Raw genomic sequence first — 20,738 nt, 5'->3', positions numbered from 1 at the left:
ACCATATTAGTGCATCTTTCCACCAACATACCAACATTTAACCAAAGATGACCGCTCCTATCGGTGCATTGCCTATTCGGGGGTATAGTCTTCTGGCAACTCCAACCGTCCCAGGGTGTTGGCTAGTTTTTTTTTCTAGGTACCAGTGTGTGAGTTTGAATGGATATAGTAATGTAAATAACTCCGTCCCTGTATATTGGTACAGTATGAAAGGTTCCCATTTCATAAGGAAGTTTGTGGCGTATTTATCAGGGTCTAAAGTGGCTTCTAGTCTCCCTTTCCTCATCAGAGCCGTTATTGACTCCTTAAAGTGTTGGGGGACGGCGGCTGTGCGGAGAGCCAGTGGTGCATAATTATGCGCTTGGCTAGCAGCAGGGCCACGTAGATCCACTTTAGTTTTTTTCTACCAAGTGCAGGAAGGGGGTTCCAGTAACTAAAAAGGCAAAGCCATGGCTCGCGAGGTAGAGGAAGTTCCTGTATAGCGGACATATAAGAAAGGACTGATTCCCAGAAAGTGACGATATGAGGACAGTCCCAGAGAGAGTGGCGAAGAGATGCCCCTTCCAGAGAACATTTTGGGCAAGCCATTAAGCTACGGACTTGGAGCTTTTATTCTATGAAAAAAATCAAAAGCATAATATGCCTTGTGAATTATTTTGAAGTGGGTCTCCAGCCACTGTTCATTCGGGGTACAGCTCCTAATATTGTGGCATCCCTCAAGAATAGTGCTTTCATAATCCTCAAGTGGAAATTCCTTCCTCCATTTCAAGAGGGAAGTCCTAGCTGGTTTAGGCATAAAGTAAGAGTTCAGAAGGGGGTACAGTTTGGCAATGGATCCGGGGGTCGTGTACGAGATGCTGTCTAATGCTGTAGTCTGAAAAAATGTACTGAGCAATGTTGTTTCGCTGCGCCAATAGTGGGTCAGTTGTAAATATTGAAAGTGATGGAAGATCAAATTTTGCTTGCAGCTCTGGGAAAGTAAGGGGACGGTGGGTATCCGGGTCAAATAGTTGAACCACCTTTTGGAGCCCTCTCACCGCCCAGAGCCTAAATCCCCCGCCGTTCGAGCCCTGAGTAAAGTGGGGGTTATTAATTATGGGGATATGCATTGAGATGTAGGGATGGAGTCCTGTTATCAATCTGTATTCTCGCCACGCCACCACTGTGTCCCTAATCAAGGTGTTAGTGCGCAGTGAATGCAGTAAGTTTTTGGTACGAGTATGAAGCAGGGCTCCTAAAGACCAAGGGGAAGCCATTTCAGTTTCTAAAGTGAGATTAGAGTAGCAGGAGGTACCCAGCAGCCAATCAAAAGCATGGCGCAGGAGACATTCCAGATTGTAGGCTCGGATATTAAGGAGCCCCATGCCCCCTCCAATTTATGGACTTGTAGTTGATGATATGAAATACAAGGGCGTTTGGAGTTCCAGAGAAACCTGGTAAATGCTTTTTCCAGAAGCTGAACATTGGCATGTTTCAGCAGTAACGGGATCGTTTGGAGGGGGTAAAGCAATTTAGGGAAGCTCAGCATTTTAAGGACGTGATCCCTACAAAATAGCGAAAGGGGAAGCAAAGTCCAAGTCTCCATTTTTGGACCTCTGATGAACTAATGTACTCCCTCCGCGGTCTCCATCTCTCCAAAAACAATGTGTCTATCATGAAGGTGGGCAGTAAGCTCCTCTAGACGCATGGTATTGTTTAATTCCACTACCCACTCTGACACCTGAGGAATACTTGTTATCTAACAATACCTTGGTATTACTGCCCTCGCCGCTGCCAATATAGGACACATTAGTCCTTTTCTCAACATTGTAATCGAGCCATAATGTAAAGACAATAATGCACCTCTGGTGTCTCTAATATACGTAGCCCCATTAAATGATGTGCTATCACCAAGATAGATCTCGATTCGATTTTAGAATTATTACTGCAGCTTGATAGTAATGGATGACCTCTTGAACTCAAAAGGAACCATATGTCATGGACTGCTATTGTACACTTACCAGCTACAAGGGATCACAAAACACATGTCTATAGACAACTAAAACAGCTAAGAGAACCAAATAACTAACCTGCCGACTTCCCAACTTTGAGGAGGAACTGCTTGTACTCCTGGATGGAGAGAGCATCTTCTGGGACACTCCCAGGTTCCTTTCATCTCCCATTATAAATAAGTCAGAGCTGGTCTCAGGAAACGTAGTAGCATTCACTAAGCTGGTGAACAACGGATAAACACAATGCCTTATTCATCTTCTACGAAGCTTGCATACATTCCATCAGCACCTATGGAGATAAAAAAATAAAAGAAATAAAAAAAGTTATAAAAAAAAGAGAATGTTAGGAGTCATACTACCTCATAAAATTATTACCTCACAAATTAAATCTATAAAAAAATGTGTTTCTGGATATTATTTAGGCCCCATTCACACTGAGCGATTTATCGCGCGGATCGCTCTCCAATGCATGTCAATGGGGCTCTGTTCATCACTGTCGCGGGTCGTGTGCGTCGCTACAACAGGACCCTTTTTGGAGCAGATTTAGGTGCGATTCTACCTTGCTCTATGTAACCATTTGCGCGATATTGCGCAAAATGCAAATCGCGCAATTTGCGATACGCTCAGTGTGAATGGGGCCTTATAATTTTATATGTATGTAGAGGCAGCCACATTTGATGATTACCACACAGGCTCTGCTTTCTGCTTAGCATTGTTACACAATGGTTGTGCTTTACTGCTCCTTCTCACAATATGAGATGGCCAACGCACTGAAAACAAAGCATGAGGCACATAACGCAACATCTGTTAGGCAGTTAACGTTATTGTAGCAGTTGACCTACCCTGCCCCAATGGCTAATCAATAAAGCTCTACAATGAATACAATTGAAATGGGAAGAACCAAAAACATGTTTGTATTAAAGTAGAACTGTACATAGAAAATTAAAACTTGCAAACAGTCAGGCTTTTTATTGCAGAAGTGACATACTATGCGGTCTACGCATAAACAATACATTTAATGCCAAAAACAAATGTTCTTTATAAATACTTATATGTAAGTAAATACTTATTTCCCAGACTTCTCAGCTCCATCTAGTGGCCGTTATATATTATTACAACACACTATATTCAAACTGGGAAAAAGATATATTAAGAACATTCGTTTTTGGATTATTTGGCGAAGGGCCCAACAAACTTTATAAATAGGATGGTCCAAGGTCTCAAACATGAAAAAAGAGCAGCGGAAGATGTTGGCACAGCGAGGAAGGAAGGGGAGCGAGTATAGTTCTGCTTTAAGGTAATCACTCTCATAATGACAAACTATGGGCTTACTGAACATACACTATACTTTATGTTGCCTAATAAAGCAAAGTGCATCCTCAAACTTTAATGGCAAACTTATTTTTGTGAGAGTGTCAATTGTCCAGATTAGATGTTCGTAGCCAATCACTACAGTACCCAGAGCCAATGATATCTTCTGCATAAAAACAAGCATGTAGGTTTATGCCACAAGCGTTCTAAAGAACAATCACGCAGAGGTCAGCCTTCCGAATTCCATCCCATGTTTAGGGGTGGCACAACAAAGAGCAGGCAGAGAAACAGATGCCAGTCCTCAAACAATGTGGTGAATTCCAGTACTTACTAAGCTCGCCATACACCGGTAGAGGGTTTGGCCAAACGTTCATATGAAAAATCTCGTCAGAAAATTGAATAAAGCCAAGACTTGTCAAATGTTGATCGGAATTTAATTTGATGTGAACATTCAATTTTCTGTCCGTAAGAAGTTTGCATGTCCTCCCTGTGCTCGTGTGGGTTTCCTCCCGGTACTATGGTTTCCTCCCAAACTCCAAAGACATTCTGGAAGGTTACCTGACTCCTATCTAAAATTGGTCCTGTATGCATGTAGAATTGGGGACCTTAGACTGTAAGCTCCTTGAGGACAGAGATTTATGTAAATGTGCCATATGTAAAGTGCTGTATAAATTGTCGGCTCTATATAAATACCTGTAATTAAAAAAAAATACATTTTGGAATGAACGGAGTTTCCCAATCCACAACTACATTTGCTGTTAGAATTTCGTTCATCAGACAAAAAAATGTCCATCCTACTCCTTTGAGCATGTTCATGACTAATCGAAATTGATTGTCGAAATGACACCATAAACTATTAGAAAATCGAACGAATATTCTGCAAAAAAAGATTTCCGAACAAAATTCTAACCACTTTTACCAGCTTTACACAGTTTGTCCAACAACAGGATGTGACACTCATGCTGCCAACAGCTTCTTACTTCCTTCTGCTCAGCATGGGAAGGGATGGCTCCACAAAGCTTAAAAAGCTCTGTAATCAATTACAAGTGTTTTCAGCATCAAAAGCACACATTATCATGTCCTAGGTCCGCTGTGAACACGCTCTTGAATGAGGAGAAGGATTGAGCTGTGCATGGCCACTCTAAACACTCAACGAACAGATAATTCCGACAATATAAAGCTGCAAAGTGTTACCGTTCCTTAAATTGAGCTGCACCTGTAATAAGGCAAGCGTTCAGTAAATTCAGGTTAAGATCTGCATACCTAAGCTTACCTGCAGACAAGCAAAAAAAAAAAAGACAAGAAAAAAACATAAGTAGCACAACTATTAATAGTGGGAGCTTGGGGAAATATTAATAGAATTTTCAAATGGAGAGCCAAGAGGCAGTAAGTGAAGGAAAAGCCCTCACCATGGGATTTCAGTGTGGGAACCCATTGCCATGGAGATTAAGCACTTTTTGTAAAGCAACATTTTAAAAATAGGACAATACCGGTAAGGTTGTACTGCATGTGCACAGAGGTATTTTTAACACAAACAAAACACATCATACAATGAAGCGTCAGCCTTCGGAGTACAATGAACAAGACACATTGGCCACTGCTACTCCCAAGAACCCAAACTACAGATCATCTCTACTACACTCTAATCACACTGAAATAAACCCCAGGAGATCCACACAGCTTTAATTAAAGTCTATACTGTACTTAAGAAATAAATTAATCACCAAAGCCTTTTGCAGTTACCAAGACAGAAAAATGGAAGCGAATAAGATTAAGGGCTCTTGCACACAGGCACTGGTTCTTGTAGAACGTAAATGCCAGTGTATATGGCAGAGAGCCCCATATGCAGCGTACAAGCTTATATTAAAGCCAATGGCTGTAAGCTGTTGGATGCAGACTGGGTGCATCTGAGATTTTACATCCGGGCGCATGTGTGGGATTTATGTAGTGCCAGCGCATACCCACTGACAACAGCGTACAGCCATTAACAATAATAAAAGGCAGTACACTGCACCTGGAGCTTCCTGGCAGCGGGATTATGTCGCCATTTAGAGTGGATGGGAGCCAGCGCCGTGTGCAAGAGCACTAAAGACACAGTCCAGATTTTGCAGTGGAAAACTCTTCCTCCTGCAGACTCTTCCTCCCAGTCACTATCCATCCAGAGGTACAGACTTTTAGCTAAAGGATGGAAGGAAGTAGGAATGCACTACAAGTGTGGTGACATCCCCGAACTTGTACTCCATTGATAAATACATTACATCTGTTGTGGTGGCAGACGAGACTTGTAGTATCTCCATTTACAGATCCTGTCAAGATTCAAAGTTCCCATTGCTTGTGGCCTGACACTTCTATAGCAAAAAAGGTACAAGGGATTCTTTTCAAGCAGAACCGAGCGTTTTGGCCCGATAGACTTTAATGGAAGAGTCTGAAACCACTTATAAAACATGTTTACACTTGATTTTCATGCATTCCCATTTAAAAGTCCTAGGAGGTAAAAAAAAACGAAAAACAACACACTTGATTCTGCTCCTCTGCTACAATTAGTCCATTGAAATACCTTGATATAGGCACATATAATTGTGCAAAAAAAAAAAGCCTCACAAATCGCCTGGCTATGCTCACACTTTTAGATGATAATGCAGCCAGCATGACATTATAGCCAGCAAGTGAAGTTCTAGTTTTATTTTTTTGTTTAGCATTTTATCTTTGCTGATACCATGTTATAAAAAGCCTGTTTACAGAACTCCATGAGTCATTTTAGCAGTGACTTATCAAATCTCTTATCAAACGTCTCAGTAGGAGGTTTTAATCACACAAAGGGGAGCTGCAAATTAATCTGTGTTGGCTGTGTTTTGTCTTTAGCTCACCCAAAGTGCTCTGGAAATCCTTTGTCATCCATTAGCGAGTACTTGAACTAGAGAGGTTATTCTTGATAGACCTAGGTTGGTGACAGGATCTCTTTGAGGGAAATCTGAGTTTTGCCTTTGCAACAAGTCACTTTATTATCTTTCCCTAATCCAGGAGCACATGTGTAACATTTCTTCCCTCCCCTGCCACTGGGAACAAAATAAAGGAAACCTTACACAGAGCTTAGAGCGCTCTCTCTATCTCTGACGCACTAGGCCAATCAGTAGCCTAAGCTTAATTATATCCAAAAGTATGAGGTAATAGCTTCATTAGTGGTAGCTAAACAAAGTAGTGGGGAACCAAAAAAAGGCAAGTATGTGCTGTTGAGGAGGGGGCATTAGCTGTGGCTGTGCCCTGCATATAAGAAAAAAGGACAATGAGGAACATGCTCCCCTCACCCAGAGTTTCTTTTTGCTCCTGGTACTTTAACAAAGTGCTGATTGAGTAAAGAATAAGTGAGCATGTGCAGCTGGGGAGGGGGCAGTTAGGTAAAACCATTGTCTTGCCCTGCAAGAGAATACAGGTTATTGCAATTTTCAATATATAGAAATGGATATTCCAGTTCTGCAAGGACACCTATGTGTTGACTAATCCACCAGCTACTTATATCTCTTGGGACGCTGGTATTCATTGCAGATTCTGCTATTAACAAAATCTCTTGAGCTTTATATCACAATAATTACCTGGCTGTGACTAACACACTAGAATTCGTTATTAAATGAGGGAGCCGGGAACTAAAGGAATTATACAGAATATTAAGCAAGATATGTTTCCCATATACGGGGTTGAAAACACAGTTTCTGATGACAGGGCAATGAAACAAAGCATTTTCATTCCTGTAAAAGAACCAACGCAAAGAATTGCCCTCAAGGTCAGAGATTACTTTACAGAACACAATGGATACTGGAATAGAACTGTAATAAGAGTGTACAAGGGGAATTCTATTGGTTTTCACACAATGCAAAAGTGCTATTTTATAATGTTCGTAACGAAAGAGACATACGAGATGAAATGCACAAATGCATTGTTATTTGCAACTTTGGATCTATCCAAGGCTGCACAGTCCAGATCTGCCCTTTTTCTCCTTTTCTTTACACTGCAATAATTGCATTTGGAAGGTAACTAAATCACAAAAAAAAAATTAACAAATTGTTGGGGTACAATAACCACCAGATTCAAAGCAAACTATCAGTAACAACAGCATTTCTGAATGGACATAATCTAAACATGCTGGGTTCTCCTACCACTAATAGAATAAGAGCACAGAATAGGAGAAATGATCACATAGTATAAAGGAATACATCTCTGTGCATCTGTCTGTACTGATCCATTCACCTCAATGTAAAAATTAAATTCCAAGTATGAGCAATTAAATAAAACAAGTTACTTTATCTGCATCACTGAATAAAAGAACTTCGGGTAAACATGTCATTAAACCTTGCAATGGGGCTCGTTTTTGCCTAGGGTAAAAAATTAGTCCGTAATGTTCTATACACAGTGTATCCAACGTGATGATTTACGTGACCTTAGACCGCTGCAGTGGAGGGGGAGAGAGGTTCCAGGGATTGGTCTAACAGCAAGCCAGCTGGAATGATTGGGTGTGCACAACTCTTATTGTTGACCCTAGGCAAAAACAAGCACTTAACACTTGCAGTGCAGGGGTAGGCCCACTGCAAGGGTTAATAAATGTTTTACCTGTTCTTTAAAACATTCGGAAAATCAACAGGCAAAAAAATCACCCTATCCAAAACAGGAGAGAACTGAAAGGGTAATGTCAATCTACAGAATATTAAGTAGGATCTTCTAATATAGACTGATACAGTGTAATACAATACAACTTTTCAGATTATGTTCAGTTCTCACTGAAAATGAATTGGCATCATATCAAAGTCACAATATTTAGGTAAAATCAAGAAATTTGCACCAAGCACGTTGTAGATGGAAAGACTTGACCAACAGCAGCTTGGAAGTGGGATCTTGCGGTGAAATCTGCGTAAACTTTATAATGCATAGTATCTGTATTCAGTGACATCCATTATGTAACATTTATATACAAAGGCTTGGTGGTTGCATTTGGTAAAATAAAGTTGATTTACAATTTCTTTATAATACCACCCAACGTCGTCACTAAGCTTCTTTTTGGATTGTTTTGTGTCCTTTTTTATTTCTTGCTTTGGTTTCATTTGGTTAATCTGTAGGTACCAATGTTTGCATATTTATCCTTATTAAAATACATATTTGAAAAGGTTTTCCATTCCCCAACCATTCGCATCCCTACTCTTTTGCCCTCCCATTATCCTTCCCCTTTAAGAAGAAATTACACCTTAATTCAGGTTTTTTTTTTTTTTAACCACATGGGTTTCACACAGCAAAGATTACCATCATTACAGGAACGATAATTGTAGGCGTTATAATAATCTGTCCCACAGAGGGGCCTTGAAAGCTTTAGATTTTCCTCGATATAAAGCTATATCTGGAGATAACAATGCTCTGAGTCATGGTGATGACTTATGACATTAAAGTGTTTCTCTGGGCTAATATATAAATCAACATGGTTTAAGAACAGTAAAATGCATGCTCAATGATACTAGCAATTTATTTTACTTGCATGTGCATCCGAAAAAAATTACCTGTCCATCCTGCCAGTTTCTTGCCATTTACAGGATTTCCAGCAGAGGGCCGATAACACTGAAATCGCTGTACAAGTGCCAACACCAAGTGCTGGCCAGCATGAAAAGCTCCTTCCCTCATACTAACCTCACTATAGTTGGCCACAGGAGGAGATGTCGACGGGTCTTTAGTTCCCACCCACTGGCCACATAGCAGAATGGATAATAGGAGGCTTAGCGGTCATGTGACCACTTTGAAACGTAAAGTGCCACTAAACATAGCAGTTACATCTTAAAAATGCATTCAAATACCTTAACCATTAACAAAATGTAGCTTATTTGTGTATCACTCGGTTGTAGATCCTCAAATTATGCCTGAATTAATGCCGACACTGTTCTTCCTTCTGGAGGGTGACTACTTTTGTTCCCCATCGTCCCTGTGTGTGTTGAAAAGTAGTCACCGTTCCAAGTTCGCCTCCCTGATGGACTACAAGCTCACATTTATTAAGCCAATTTGTATAGAGATTGTAGTCCATCACTGGAGCAAGCTTGGAGTGGTGGCTACTTTACAACACACACAGGGACAATGGGGAACAAAAGTAGCCACCCTCCAGAAGGAAGGACAGTGTTATCACCAATTCAGAGATGATTTGAGGATTTACAGCTGCCAAGTAATATACAAATAAGATACATTTTTGTTAATAGTTAAGGTACTTCAATGCATTTTTAAGATTTAACTCCTGAGTTTAGTGTCACTTTAACAAAACAAAAAAAAAAGGTATTTAGCTGTGTTTTGTTTGTGGGTGACACAAATAGCAACATTCAATCTTGGAGAACTGATTGCGTGAGTTGAAGTATAAAGAATTGCCATCTACTTTAGGGTTGTTCACATCAGCCTGCATGCTAAAACACTAGTGTTTTGTACAATGCATTTTACAAAAGTGCACTTCGGTTTCACAAAATGGCACTTCATTCAACTCTATGTGCTGCAGCATGTTGCAACAAAAACATGCATGCATAAATGGTGCATTTGTATACAGAGTGGAATAATTGCATTATTTATCATTGCATTAGTGAGCCCTTAAGGATAGCTATATCTGTTCCAAGTCAAGTATACAGTTCAATAAATTTAATTTGGATAAAAGCGAAAACTTTGGGCTTTCTACATTTTCTCTACTAATACCTCTGATCCAGTACTGCAGTCCCCATGGACACTGTGGAGGGTTAAACATTAAACATACTGTAGTTTGTGGACACCTGACCATCACAGCCACTGTATAGTCAGAAGAATGTCGACTTCACATTATTCATTTCAAGTGAACTGTAAATTTTAGACAGTTGAGCACTTCGCACCTTGTAGCAATGGTTAATTAAGGGAAGGCCCTTTTCTGTTTCAACAAGATTGTACCCCAGTGCACAAAGCCAAGTCCACAAAGACACAACATGAAACATTTGGGCTGGAAGAACAGAGCCCGGACCTCAACCTAACTAAACACCTTTGGAATGAATTAGGAGCACTGATTGCAATCCAGGTCTTCTTATTTATCATCAGTACCTGACCTCACAAATGCTCTTTTGGATGAATGGTCATAGATACCCAAATACACACCCCAAAATTTTCTCACATGAGTGTACGCTTCTATTATTGCAAAGTGGGGGATAACTCCACATTAAGGCTCATGTTTTTTGGAATCTGATTCCAACAAGCTGATATAGGTGTGGTGGTCAGGTGACCATAAACTTTTGTATACAGAAGTCAGTGCAGATAGGTTCTAAGAAGCCCCAGGCATGTGCTTCAAGGAGAGTCTGCTTCTGTGGGTCACATGATTCTCTGCTGTCTAATTTTCTCTTCCTCCTATCAAAGTAAGGCATTTACAATGGGCGGGATTAGGAATGCCTGGCCATATTTTATTTTGTGTCTAAGAAATAGGTGTTACCAGATCATCAAATTATCAACAAGGAGATTTTAGGCATTGAGGTGGCCTGATATATTGTAGTTATGCCTTTGTTCCCTGTATGCATTTCATTGCTTCATATTTTACTTGGATGTACATTCACTGAATGCAACAGCCCAATCGCTCTGAGACAGACGCAACTGATGCATAATTAGCTTTATCTAAGCTAATAGGAAAACATGGACAGTAAAACAGAAGACAATGAAACCTACAATCTCCACTGGAGCTACTGAATCCCACATCTTATGCCTTCAATTTCTGTCCAGCGGTCTGCACAATTAATGCGGCACCATTAGCGAAAACAACAGATGTACTAGATGCAAGTTACAAACCATATTCTGCACAGTATTCCTTAGTAGACTTTTATGTAGTGTCCCAAACAGCTACACTTCCTCACCAACCATCTGTTCCAATTACAATGTAAAACATTCTTCCTTTCCTGACCTAAAAATAACTTACAGTTTAAAGCAGAACTCCGGGCAAATTAAATCTTAACCCTTGCAGATCCGGCTGCATATAGACCAATATTGTGTTTCCGATCAGATCTGCCTGAGAAAGTGACAGACGGATCTGGTTGGACTGAAAGGGGCCTACGGTATCAAATATTTTCCCAAATATTTACTTGGACTTTGAGGGCCTTTTCCAACCACAAAATTCATGTCTGGTTTTAGTTATAATGTATTCTTTTCTATAGTTCTATGATAAAGAGAAATGTCCTTTTTGAAACAGATGCCCCCTGAACAAAAGCACACCCTGGGGTACTCATACCATTGGTTGGAAACCTTTGCGATACACAACAACTTCTACAACTGAGCTGTAAAGGTTGCTGGAGGTGAGTGGTCATCTCTATTACTGGTCGCCGTACAGTTCAGCACTTTTCACACGAACGCACTGACTTACTGCAAAAACCCAGACAAGACCACGCTTCCGGAACTCTTCTGAGGAATGATTAGTGACATTTCCTTTAAGAGAAAAAAAAAAGCTTCTGTTTAGTCATAACAGTCTGTCACACTGATACTTGATGTGTCTCCTTTTACTAGCAAAAGAGAATGACTGTACAGTAATTCCTGAACAGTGCGACGCGTCTACTTCCCTTGACGCTCTGCACCTTTCCAATAAATTCACAGGAAAAAACATTTTAAAATACATTAAATGTCTAGAACAGGAACTCACCTTCTGCAAAGCAGTATCTGTGGCCACTATAGGATATGACGGTCTACACCAACTTGTATGTTGTTGCCTAGCAACATGTAAATGTAAAAAAGTCTCCACCCTACATACTTTCTTACATATTACCGCAGGCATGTTATTACATTCCATTGACAACACAAGGCTTCCTGGGTTTCTGTCTTTGTTTTCACAGCGACAGATATGTAAAATTACAAGTTATAACAACTAAAATACGAAATAATAAAATTATAATATTAGACTCTTTATGATAGATAACTTCAGCCATGCTTGTAATAACCAAGACAAGTTGTTATAAACATAACATGTAGCTGTGGAAACTTTCTAGAATACTGCAAACTTCTGCCTTAGACCGGAACCTGTGATGGTAATTGCACCAATCATGTAGACCCACACACATTATATATACACATTATATATCCCTCAAAGGCAGAAACTAAAGCTGGCCATGGATGGGGCGAACTTGGGATGATTCTAGCCATGGGTGGCCCTGTTAGTCTTTTGTGGAATGTAGGGCAGGGATCCCAGCACTTTGCAATAGCCAATAGCAAACTAGCTATTGCACCCACCTGCTACTTTCAATCACCAGAAGAGGACCTGATAGAAAAATTCAGGTCCCCCTCTGCTGATTGACAGCAGCAGTGGGCGGGTACATTACCTAGTTTGCTATTGGCTATTGCAAAGTGCAATAGCCAATAGGAATCTAGCTATGGATTCGTATGCCTTTTTTTTTCTTTTCTGACTGACGGTCGGGCCGCGGCTCCCGATGTCAGAAAGGAAAAAAAAAAAAGAAGATCGCAGGGAAAGGTTTAATCTGCTCGACCGAGCAGATAAACCTTTCCGGGAGGAAGTGTTTCTCTCCCGGGCGGCCGGGAGCCGCTATCCAATAGCGGGAGACTCCCGGAGCGTCCGGGAGAGTTGGGATGTCTGGTAGGGGTACCTGCAGGACACACACTGCTTAACCTTTGGCTGATTCAGTAGGATTTGGGCGAAATTCAGTGTATGACTAGCTAAAAGCTGAACTCTGGGAAAAAATGTATCATTTGCACACCACACTAGATGGGTAAATTATCATCAAAAAGATTTATGTTATATGTGGATGATGGCTGCAAAATATAACAATCGTACCTTGCAGCATGCCATCTCCTACACATAACTCTGAACCTCCCAGTGCTATGGGGAGTAAGGACCAGTTCATATCACAAACTCTCTGGAACGCACTTTGGACGGCTTCCTGCATTCAGCGGCGTTGCGGTGCATTAAAGTCAATGGCACCACAGCCACGCCCCCTGCCCGTAGTGCGATCTCCCGCACCCAAACGCGTGCCACATCAGTTCCTGCGTTCCGGTCCAGTGTGATCTGCAAAAATGCTGCAAGCACTGTTTTTGCAGATCACACTGGACCGTAACACAGGCACTGATTTGCCACACGTTCGGGAGCGGGCGATCCCACTGTGAGCTGTGGTGCCATTGACTTCAATGCACCGCCACACCCCCTCCTGTACCTGAACGCAGGGAGTCGGCCAGAGTGTTATACAGTGTGTTCCACACCCTGACCACTCTGGAACACACGGTTTGTGGTGTGAACCGGCCCGGAGGGATGTGACTCGAGCAGTGAAGTGCTGCAGTCGCATCCTCGTCCCTCCTCCCTACTTGCCCATTCACAAAATGCCTTGTATGTAGCTCAAGGAATACAAGGCATCCTGTGATTGGAGGAAGAGAGATGATGTCACACCCCCACCCGTCCAATCACAGAACACCTGTATTCTCTGAGATAAAATACCAGACATTTTGTGAATGGGCAAGTAGTGAGGAGAGGCAGGGACGCGACTGGAGCACTTCACTCCCTGCAGTGCCTGAGAATCCACTCCAGTTCTCGTAAGAAAGTGAGACTGGGTGTAAGAAAATTTTTTTTGGGGGGGGAGTGTATTCATGTTTGAGATTGAGTCTGTGGTCAGTGTTTTTGAGGGCCCTTTCACACTAGTACAGTGAATTCATCGAACAATCCTGTTTAAGACACTGTACCATGCAATCATACTTACTATGGTGTAGGAGGTGCGTTGCCATTTGAATGGCACCCCAAACGCACCTCCCACCCACAGTTCAATCGCCTGCACCGGAACCTGCGGTACTGCAATGCTGTGCGTTCCATTGCAGTGTGACTTGGGCCGCACCTTAATGACCAAGGACAAATGTGAGTCCTGAGGTTACACAGGTTGAGAACCACTTTTCTATATCATGAAGATGGAGGATAGTGGAGGTGTTTGTGGCAACGTTGCTGCTCAATAGATACAATGCTGCTCAATAGATACAAGCATTGTCACACTAGGCCAAGAAGTGTGTTACTGGTGGGATCACCTGGTGAAAATAAAGGGAAAAACCTGAAATAATGAAATGCAGCCACTACATCTAAGGACTGCTGCAATATATGTGTTATGTATTTATATTGTTGGGTTTAGATACACCTTTCAAAAGTGTGTCAGTCATTTACGAACAGAAACTAAAAACAAGCTCAGTCATGAAGGGGTTAAAGGCAATGTTAGAATTATTGTTTATATAATGCAAGTCTAAATTATTTAGAAATTGCACAGCTTTCTTTTTATTTTTCTCAGAACCATGCTAAAGCAGAAAATCTACAAACTACTTCCAGCCCAGCAGTTGCTTCCAACATATGTCTATAAGAATGTTTTGCTCCCACACCATCTGCTTGGCGTCAGTCCTCATTTCAAACATGGAGGCAAAAGAGAGCCCCACATCCACTTATCACAAGGGACAATAAAAGAGTAACAGCACACTTACATTACATATCTAAGGAAGCTGTTTTACCTGCCAGAGGATTTTGCTTCTATTCAGCCACTTCTGAATGTTTACTGAATGTACCAGGCAGCCTGGGGACCTGACTGTACTGCAGATGGAAGTGCATATCAAGCAAACATCATGTCAAGTACATTTCTGCACTACATGCGCACCTCCCCATGTTTTAACCTGTTAAACATGCTTTAAATACAGAAAAATAACTATTGAAGTGCCAGAAATATACTGTACTGTACTCTGACCTCTCTCCCTGACATGACAACACAGTAATGGGAATTTAGAGAACTGGAGCAGACACAATGTGGAGCAGACATGCAGGGCAACCAATCAGCTATTCGCTTTCATTTCCAAAGCTCAACTGAACAAACTCCAGCTCAAAGCTGATTGGTTACTATGCACAGCTGCTCCAAATTCAGTCTGTTCACGTTTCAGTATATCGCCCCCTCCCCCCTGTGTACTTTTGGCTTTGAATACCAAAGCATGCGGTGTCAGCCCTGTCTACATCATAGCATTACAAACAAGCACTTCTTATCTCCTTCCCTTTCCTCCATAACCCCGCCTTGTGCACAGGCAGGCAGAAAGCACAGGAAGTTGTCAGCTTACAAAGATTCTAGCAAAATCAACAAGTGTTATCGCACTTACCCAATAAATATAACAAAACACTTACAAAAAGGTACAATACGCAGACCAATAGGGAGCAAATAAGATAAGTTTACTATTAGGGTTTACATACACGTTAAGCAACATAGGTCACCTCTTTGCCGTGCCTGTGATCAAGGAAGGAAGGAGCAGCAACAGACTGATGACCAATTGGCCTTACAGAAAAGTTAAAATCCTCAAATTGTCAATACATGTTAACACTTGTAGGTTAACCAGCTTCCACCAACATTGGCCTAAGCATTTGTGAAACCATAAAACTATGATAAAGATTTTAGAGGGTACAGCAAGTCATACACTTATAGATTCTTTTTTGCTGAGCCCGGGGACTAAACAAAAGAAATCTGACAGATTCCTCCACCCAGGCTAAACAACATAGATGGAGAAAGCTCCCCTGCCAGCTATTGTATCCTGGACAGCCGGCACGCATGGCTTTTAGAATAACCGGTAAGTGATGCAGCTGATTGGCTTTAACTGGCTGATTATTTTCTACCCAGCGCCTTTGACAAAAGTTGATTAAAAAATTGACTTTTAAAACACACACGCACAGCAGAGAAAACCATTAGCCCTCATTCACACTAGAAAAGGCGGGCACGTACAGCTCCGTGCTGCGTGCACAACTGTATCGGGCAGCTCCCGGGAAGGAGAGGAGCTGCCTGTGATTAGTACGCAGCCCCGTCCTTCTCTATGGGAGTACGCGGCCGTACGCCGCCCTACACTCACCCCAAGTGCAGGTCCGTACTGGTGTGTGTTTCCTGGCTCGGACGCAGACAGGATCCATCCTGTCAGCGTACGAGTACGGACACCCGCACGAACGTGCAGGGCGGGTGAGCGTAGGGCAGCGTACGGCCACGTACTACTCCCATAGCGAAGGACAGGGGCTGCGTACTAATCACGCGATCACCTGTCCTTCCTGGGAGCTGCCCAATACAACCGTGCACGCAGCACTGAGCTCTAAGTGCCGGCTCTTTCTCGTGTGAATGAGGGCTTACCCTCGTCCCTGCTCTCCGTTCCATCTTCCTCCCTTCTCCAAGCTAGCAGATGGACGTCTGCTGGAGACTTCTCTGTCCCTTGTGATCTTGTACTGGACAGGAGATCAGGGAAGGTGAGCTGAAAGAGTTGGAGCCAGCTGTTTGGAAATATAACGAGGGGAATTTATCAAAACTGTAGCAGACAAAATCTGGAGCAGTTGCCCATGGCAACCAATCTGCGTCTCTCTTCTGTTAGTTTAGTTAAGATTTGAACATGAAAGAGAGAAGCTGATTGGTTGCTGTGCACAGCTGCTCCAGATTTTGTCCGCTCCAGTATTTTCCTCAATGACTAGAAGTGCTTGGGCTAAAAAATGTAAAGAAATTAAATGGTTTGAAATGTATATTTGTTTGATTTGGTTTCCATGTGACATGTGGGACAAATGTGTATGGTTCAGGGCTGTGAAATATGTCAGCCCTATGTAAACAGACTACAATCAAATATATTGAGCACTGCCAGCAATGTGAATTAGGACTGTTTTCAATGCACATACAGTATATAAAAATCATGTTCTTATTACTGGTGTGATATAAAATCAATACTATTTTGTGGTCACAGATACTCTTCTTGATATCGCCCAGCAAATGTATAAATCAGAGCTAGACGCATCTCAGCAGTCCCAGAAAGGGTCAGAGAGAAAGGTCAGATTAATCGCTGACCTCATGTTTATTCTGCGTCAAGCTGGATGCCAACTGTCTGTGGTTTACAATTTAATTACACCAAGAAAAACACTGTCACCGGTTATACAGCAGTTAAATAATGTGGCACATACTGAGTAATGAAGGAGAGCTTTTTGTTCTTGTTCTGTCAGCCTAAAAGAGGTGAAAGATCAGCGTCAAAGTCTTGTTATTCGGGAGATCACCTCCTGCGCTGAAGCACTTAGCTCCCCAATGAGTCATTAGATCAAATTAACACTTTCATGTTTACAAGGTGCAGAGTTAAAGCTGTACTACCCCACAACGAGCAACTAGAATTCACGTTACCGAAGGTAGACATCTAGTGAACGGATTCCAATTGGCGGATATGAATGGTGAACTTTGCAGTAAGTGCTTTTCTCCTTTCACTTTTTTACAGATGATCAAAACAAATGCAGAACACAGTGCCAGTTTATTCCCTTAAAGTGTATTGTCATTTCTGCAGTCAAATTTGAGAGAAGCCCTATATAATGTTCCTGTTCACACAGCATACTGAAAAATTACTTTTTAAAAAATGTCTTACATTTTAGATGTTTTGTTGCAGCAGGCAAAATGGCCGATTCCAGGTTTTTCTTAGCCCTTTCACAGTGGTCTGTTCCAATGGAATGACTTTGGACTATGAGAATTGTATTTATCTGATAAACTTCATTAACATACAATGGACAAGCCACCTCAGACCCCTCACCACTCACAGCCCCCTCCCAACATTCCAAAGAAACAGAAGCAAGAAGAAATTTGAACCCTTAAAACCCTAAACCCCAAGTAAAGGCAATGTAAACTGCAAGAAGCATTTTGGCTGTAGTTCTCTAAAGAAAAAAAGAAAAAAAGGTATGGCCATAGCTCTCTTTTAAACTTTGCAATGCAGGGGTGGCCTGCAAAGTTCATACATTTTATACAGTGAGACTAGTAAGACCTCCCTTTTCCATGTCTGAACTTCATATATTTAATTTTTTCCTAACACTGCACATTTCCATATACAGTAATGGCCTAGTTGGCACATATGTAAACCTACGAGTACAAGCAGGCAGCTGTTTATGATATACAATGCTTTAGTAAACTAAATGCCATTGCTGCCCATGTCCCCGCTCAGATAATTTACCTTATTAATCCATTTGTCCAAGTGACAACTGCCTAAGAGAGGAAAGTCCCCACACTTTCCTCTTATTCTGTTGTGTCCCCAGGCGAGGAAGTGAATTCCCCAGTAGTACACAGGCAGCAAAAAAAAAAAAATGCATTGATAGAGGGTTTTAATGTTCCTCCACTCTTTTCAAAACCTTTGCTTGTTCTTTTCACTCACCTCATAGTTCTAGCCGGCCTGTGACAATGAGACTGTCACAGGTCGGCTCAGTAGATCGGGGAGTGAACACATATCAGTGTTCGCTCAATTCTCGATCCTGTCAAGGCTCTCTGCCGTGACAGGGGAGGGACTGGATTCCCCCCTCCCCGCTCCGATCCTCCAGCGCTGACTGGCGGATCGGACGGGGGAGGGGCGGGTACAGCTGGCTCTGCCTCTAGATAGGCAGAGCCAGCTGTCACTCACGCAGCTGGGCGGATCAAGACATAATTGTCGGGATCCGCTTCAGCTGCGGCGTCTCAGTATACCGCGAGCTGTAGCTCGCGGTATACTGAGCTTAGGGTGACGGGAGGACGCTAGTTTGTGTCCTCCCGTTACCCTGAGAACAATGGGGAAAAGCACTGACCCCATAGTTCTCCTTTAATCAGTGGTCACGTGACCACACTAACTCTTACACCTGAGATGTGCATCTGCCACAGCAATTAGTTTCTGCTGATGAGATCACAAATGGCTCTACAATTACAATTCCCATGAGCATTTGCAGAATTACTAGGCATCCTAGTACTGACGCGACCACAGGATTGTGCCAATGCCACCAGGGCATTAGTAGCCTGTGATTAGTGTTGTCAGCAGTACACAGGAAGAGGGATTTATATGCATGTATCAAAGAAAGAGAAACATGGAATATTAGATTTAGCTGATCACCAATTCATGTTTTAGGTTTACATATACATTACTGTGAAAAAGTTTTAGGCAAGTGTGAAAAAATACTGTATTATATTTTTATTGTTTATTTTTATCAATTTACAAAATGCAAAGTGAGTAAACAGAAGAGAAATCTAAATCAATATTTGGTGTGACCACCCTTTGGCTTCAAACCAGCATCAATTCTTAGGCTGCCCATACACTGCTCTATTTTTCTCATTCAACCCGCAAGCTGAACGAGAAAAATAAAGCCGATTTCTCCATCAACACTACCAGTGTGTCGATTGAGGAATCCCACTGTTTGCATTGTATTCTGACAGCGGCCTCTGTCAGAATACCCGAACAGAGCCAGCAGCTCATTGGCTGACGGCTCTGATTGTATGAAGATTTTCTGGCAAGCTTCTTCGATTAGCTGATCGAAGGATGCCGACCGAAAGGGTGCTGAAAACGGCACACACTGGGTAAAATTCTCACAGTGTATGGGCACCCTAAAAGGTGCCCATAAACCTTGCGATTATCGTACGATAATTGCGGGAAATCCCGCGATCGTACGATAATCGCAAGGTGTATGGAAGGCGTGCGACCGGTTCTACTGTACGGTCGCACGTATTTTGTCGAACCAGCATGCTAGAAAACCCGCCGAGAAACGTACGATTATCGGCGGGTTAGTGGCGTACTCGTTCGATAACTGCGGGACGGGCCGGTAGGTTGAAACACAGTCATAAACAAACAAACAGCTGTGTAGGAGGCTTGAAACTGGGTGAGGAACAGCCAAACTCTGCTACTAAGGTGCAGTTGTTGAAGACTGTTTTATGTCACAGGTCATACACCATGGCAAGACTGAGCATAGCAACAAGACACAAGTTATACTGCATCAGCAAAGTCTCTCCAAGGTAAAGATTTCAATTTAGACTGTGGTTGCAAGATGTGCTGTTCAAGCTCTTTTGAAGAAGCACAAAGAAAGGGGCAATGTTGAGGACCGTAGACATAGTGGTCGTCCAAGGAAACAATGCAGCAGATGAAAGGCACATAATGCTTACTTCCCTTCAACATCGGAAGATGTCAAGTGAACTATCTTCAGCGTAAAGAAGAACAAGGAGTCCTGGAAGTGATGGTTTGGCACCCACAGAGCCCTGATCTCAACACCATGGAGTCTGTCTGGGATTACATGAATCCATCAAGATTCTATCACATCAAGCAGCAGGGAAAGAGATGCAAAGCACACTGGGAATCCAGGAAGTTGGTGAAAGTGATGGGCAGACAGAAGGCAGCACTCACTACATAAAAGGGATTTTTAAGATTAGATTGTATTATCAAAAACAACTCTAGTATGTCTTCCTATTACAATCATGCTGATGTTATAACAGGATAGTGTATGCTGGGACTTTACAACTCCTTTGAAAGAACCAACATATTCCTGTATCAGCAGCCTAAGGTTTGGATGTGCTTACTTTACACCTGTCAGCTGCCTCTTTTTTATGAATATAATACTTTTTAGGTTTATACTGTTGTCAAAATATTTTGCTCATTTCCCTGACAATTCTGTGTCTGTTCTCAGCTGCTAGGAGACTTTCATGACTGCTC

The 20,738-nt window shown here is 42.0% G+C and overlaps 1 protein-coding gene across 5 annotated transcripts in view; it reads right to left on the bottom strand.

Moving 5' to 3' along the window:
* OSBPL3 (oxysterol binding protein like 3) overlaps positions 1 to 2,262 on the bottom strand; it is a 68,127-nt gene extending 65,865 nt beyond the window's left edge. For all 5 annotated transcript variants that reach the window (XM_018573590.1, XM_018573728.1, XM_018573656.1 and 2 more), the window contains exon 1: positions 2,070 to 2,262. In XM_018573590.1, coding sequence (XP_018429092.1) covers positions 2,070 to 2,162 — 93 coding nt within the window. In that variant the 5' untranslated portion in view covers positions 2,163 to 2,262. The remainder of the gene's footprint in view (positions 1 to 2,069) is intronic.
* Between the last annotated feature and the right edge of the window lie 18,476 nt (positions 2,263 to 20,738).

The sequence above is a fragment of the Nanorana parkeri genome, unplaced genomic scaffold (assembly GCF_000935625.1).
Source record: "Nanorana parkeri isolate BGI_ZX_2015 unplaced genomic scaffold, ASM93562v1 scaffold4, whole genome shotgun sequence".
Lineage (NCBI taxonomy): Eukaryota > Metazoa > Chordata > Amphibia > Anura > Dicroglossidae > Nanorana > Nanorana parkeri.
Note: the sequence above shows the minus strand (reverse complement) of the source record. Positions and strands in the feature narration are given on the sequence as shown.